General features: G+C 39.6%; 1 protein-coding gene across 1 annotated transcript in view; it reads right to left on the bottom strand.

The window, feature by feature from the left end:
• Positions 1-3885, bottom strand: part of LOC102247202 (metabotropic glutamate receptor 8) — a 299383-nt gene extending 295498 nt beyond the window's left edge. Inside the window, exons 1-2 of the mRNA XM_014534368.1 lie at positions 3882-3885; positions 2435-2668 (exon numbers count right to left, since the gene is read on the bottom strand). Coding sequence (XP_014389854.1) covers positions 2435-2668; positions 3882-3885 — 238 coding nt within the window. The remainder of the gene's footprint in view (positions 1-2434; positions 2669-3881) is intronic.
• Positions 3886-4724: the final 839 nt, after the last annotated feature.

Raw genomic sequence — 4724 nt, 5'->3', positions numbered from 1 at the left:
TCCCCCCAACTGCCCTCACCACCGGCCTGATCACCCACAACGCCCCCCCCCCACGGCCTGATCACCCACAACTTCCCTCCCCTCTTGGCCCCTAACGGCTCTACCTCGGCCCACCACCATGGCTTTGTCCAGAGAACGTCTGGAAGGTCTCCTGGAAGGTCTCCCAGTCTAATTAGCATATTACCCTTTTATTAGTATAGAGACCTAGTGCACAGGTGGGGGCTGGCTGGTTTGCCCTGAAGGGTGTCCCGGATCAGGGTGAGGGGTTCCCTTGGGGCATGGGGAGGCCTGGGTGAGTGGCCAGTGGTGGTTTGCAGGCCAGCCACACCCCCATGGGGTGCGGGTCCCTGCTGGGGGGGCGTGGCCAGCCTGGGGGAGGGGCTGATGGCTGTTTGCAGGCTGGCCACACCCCCCTTAGGGTGGGAGGTCCCACTGGGGTGCCTGGCCAGCCTGGGTGAGGGGCTGAGGGCCATTTTCAGGCTGGCCACACCCCCTGGAGACCCAATCCCCCAGCCCCTCCTTGAGTGGAGGCCAGGGCAGGCGGGAAGCTTGGCTTCCTCTGTCGCGGGGGCAACCCAAGCCTCCTGCTTGCTCCAGCTCTGTGGCCACTGCTATCTTTGTTGGGTTATTTTGCACACTTACCCTGATTGGCTGGTGGGCATAGTGGAGGTATGGTCAATTTGCATGTTGCCCTTTTATTAGTATAGATACCTTATATCTCAGTTCCCTGAGAAACTCTAAATCTTATGTCTGCTTTGACTGCTTATACCAGTAATGTATTTTTAGGACCCATCACAAATCTTAACTCATTCTATGTGTTCAATAAATATCTCTTGACTAAATCAATGAAATTTTATGTGTGCTTCTCTGTCCATAATGGATTGAAAGAAGCAAATTATGGAAGAGATCAGCTCTAAAAAAATTCACAGCAACATCAGTTTGATCATGTAGAAGGGCAAAAACTATAAAAAGTGGACAGAAGAACTCAGAAATCATTGGAGTCTAGAGGCAAATTGCCTTAATAACGGTTAGACATTAAGGCATGTTTAATAGTCTTTAATAGCATCATTATATTAGAGTGTGATATAATGAAGCCATCAAGGAAAGGTTGGTTTTTTATCTACAGTTAAGATAAAAAAGAAATTGGTAATTCATCTTTAAAATGCTTTAATCCAGTGTTTCTTTGAAAGATTTCCTTATTTTCTACAGGTGAGCTTCAGTTCTTGAGAAAATATAATCATTTGCATTCTTCTCCCTACTTTCTAACAATTTGGATAAATGAAATGTTCCCCAATCTCACGTTAGGATAAATAACCTTATATTGTAACACTCCTCTTTTGCTCAACTTGATAATTGCAAGAAAATTATTTTCAAATTCCCCTTAGGACCGAAACAATGTTATGTAAGGCTTCAGGAAAAAGTCTGCTGAAAAGGAGAATACTCTGCATTGAACGTAAACCAAATTTTGTCTCATGTTGCGTGAACAAAGCAAAAGAAGAAGTTTCCACTTGAATTCTAAATTGCGGATGACCTTGCACTGTTTTGAGAAAGGCTGGCAGCTGAGGTCACTGGAGTGTATTATGATGGACAGCGCAGCACTGTGCGTTGCTCAGAGGCATGTCCACTGTGTGGATTGCAGCCAAACACAAAGAATTAGACAGCTCGGAGCATTCTATCATTTCATTTGAAAATAATTGTCAAAGTCATGGGCAGCAACCGTTACAGCTTTCATAAGAGAACAGCATTCCATAATTCCATCACTTCAGACAGGCTGTTTGACTATTCTCAGCCAAACACTGTGGATCCAGCCTATTCTGAATCAGGTTCTTATGACACTCGCAGAAGCAGCATTTTTTGCAGGAGGCAAATCCCATCTATACTGCCTTCTATTTTACATGATGCGGCTCATTGCTTCAAATTGGCCAAATCATTGAAAGAAATACAAGGAAAAAGGAGATGCAGAAGCTTAACACAGAACTCTTAAAATGTAAATATACAGCAACTCCACATCACTCACTTTCCTCAAGTCAACATGCTGTTTAAAAGCTTAAAATCAGTTTCCAAATAAAATGTCCACAATGCCTTCTCTAATAACGACATAAACAAAGCATTTTCAAAACATCTAACTTGTTGTTAATGATTCCAAATGAACCTCTTATGTTAGTTCTGAAATAGCGATGTTTAAGTAGAATATTTTTATTGATAGAGGCTTATTTTTAACTTCTGCTTCTTCCAGGACCAGATTAATGGTAACACCTCCAAAAAAAAAAAAACCTGTTTGGGATTTAAAAGCAGGTGGGAAATTTCAGACTTGATTAAATGGGGAACTTCTATACCTTTGCTTTCCATTCTGCTTGAGTATTTTCTAAATATAAAGAGAAAAACACACCCGGTTTCTTTTAAAATAGAGACGCCCCAAAAAGTTGTAACTTACCGTTAAAATTTACAGCCCGAATATAACCAAGTAGCTCTTTCCCATCAACGGTACTCATTCGTGGGCAAAGGCCAATGTATCCAGGGCAGAGATCTTTGTGCATGTTGTGCAGGGCATAAGCCATGGAATACACTGCATCGATTACAAACTGCACCTTTCCTTCCTGTTCGTAAGACGAATCCCGCGCAATTCGTTCCAGCCCTGCACAATAAAAAGGAAAACCATCAATTGGCACTGTTAGATTTCAGGGAAATAAGGCATTAGGGCCAAGGTTTCCATCATTTGAGGCACATTCCATGAGACAAAACTATTTGATCTTATTTCCGATTATACTGAGTAAAGTTTTGAAACTGGATATTGAATTTTTTATTTGGAAAGAACAAAATAGTTTCTGTTCATTAGCAACAAAAACATAGAAAGTAAATAAAAGACCTATAGTTTCATTATCTTTTATTTCCACTTTATTGAGTCATATCCTATTGTATATTCTAGGAATTATAGGTCATTTTGGTAGTGACTTAATCTTTAAGTAAAATGTACAGACTTGTTCCTTTCATCTATCCCAGCTCCAGCAGCATCATTTAATTAGTGCCCCAAAGTCAGGTCTCTCTCCAACCAGGTCTGTTCTTGTTTTGAATAAGTTCTACTAGGGAGCCCTGTTCATAAATATTAAATAACAATGTTTCCTGTTTATCTTTAGGAGAATCATTCAATTTATCTTCTTCTTGATCTCATTTTTTTTCAAAAAAACTTTATTGAGATATAATTGACATATAAGATTGTGTAAGCGTAAGGTACACAAATGCTTAGATATATGTATATCATGTGAAATAATTACCACAGTAAAGTTAATTAACATATTTATCACCTCAATAGTTGCCTTTTCTTTTCTTGTGGCAAGAACTGTTAAGATCGAACCTCTTAGTAAACTTCCAGTATACAATACTGTATTAACTATAGTTGCTACACTGTACATGAGATCCCCATAAATTGTCTAGTTTCATTTTCTATTAAAAAGATGTAGAGCTCTCAAAATGAATATCATTCAGAATAATTGCTCCTATGTTTAGGCATAAGTAGGCTGAGAATTGACATTGGGGATTATCACTTAATGTGATAGATATCATTTAAAGGATAGAATTAAAAACGGAAGATAAATTCAATGTTAAAATTAAATGACGCATTATGAGTTACCGTCCAACATTCTCATTCTGAAGACGAGGAAACTGAGACACATGAGGGTGAAATTTACTATGGACACAGAGAGCAGATATGGGAACCATTCCCAGGTCTCAGACTCGAAGTCCAAAATTCTCTCAACCCCCCAAAAATAGAGGTGACAAGAACATTGGGCACATGAGAAAAGGATTATAGAAAGAACACTGAGGGTTTACTGAGGATCACAAAGGGAACTCCTCTCACTTTCACACCCCCTCCCTAACTTTACGCATCCTGCAACACTTAGAGAGACCCAAAGCAAGCACTTTAAGCCTTCCCATAGATGCCAGTTAGTAACCTGTAATAAATAGTCTTGAAATGCAACAAATACTTCTTTTCTTCACACTGACTCATCTAGCCTCTGAATTTAGAGAGTTGGATTGAAATGGTTGTTTTATACACTGATAAAATGTTTTTTTACACTCTAATAGAACTAGTGGCTTTCTTCTACACAAAGGTAGTGGTCATTTCATTGATTTTTATTCATACAATCATTGAACATTTTCCTCCGGTCTCAATCCCTTGCTCCACCGATTCTATAAACACTATTGGTCGGTGCTCTTAGTAAACTCCTGTAAGTCTGTCATGATGCTGAATTCTGATCCTCCTTTTTCCACATGCCTTTGTGGATATTTTTTTTATGCCTCAACTTTCCATTCCTCAAGGTTGAGTCCTCTTTCCCCCCTTTCAACCTCAGAATCCACTCATTCTCAAAACCTTTACTTATTATTATTTTTATGGTCTAGAAATTTAAATAGTAATGTAAAATGTTAGTTACATGGTCCAAGTCAATTTAACTCATCTTTAAATCTAGCTTTCTGGAAATTAGTTTTCTAGGACTTTCTTACCACCTAACATCTAGCCCACATTTCCAGTCGCTTACTTTATCTTTAGGTAGTCTGCTTCCATGTCAAACTCAGTCAATTTAAAACCAGGCTATCATTGTAGAGAATTTACATTAGTATCTCCCTAAAACTTTGTACTGGGGGTTGTGCAGTTTGGGGAGCACAAAGAGAGGGGGCAGACCTAACAGAGAACATCTTCAAGATGCCAAAAGGTGTATCGTCTCCTT

This window comes from Myotis brandtii, unplaced genomic scaffold (assembly GCF_000412655.1).
Source record: "Myotis brandtii unplaced genomic scaffold, ASM41265v1 scaffold1296, whole genome shotgun sequence".
In the NCBI taxonomy this organism is placed as follows: Eukaryota; Metazoa; Chordata; class Mammalia; order Chiroptera; family Vespertilionidae; genus Myotis; species Myotis brandtii.
This window is presented reverse-complemented; position numbering and strand designations above follow the sequence as displayed.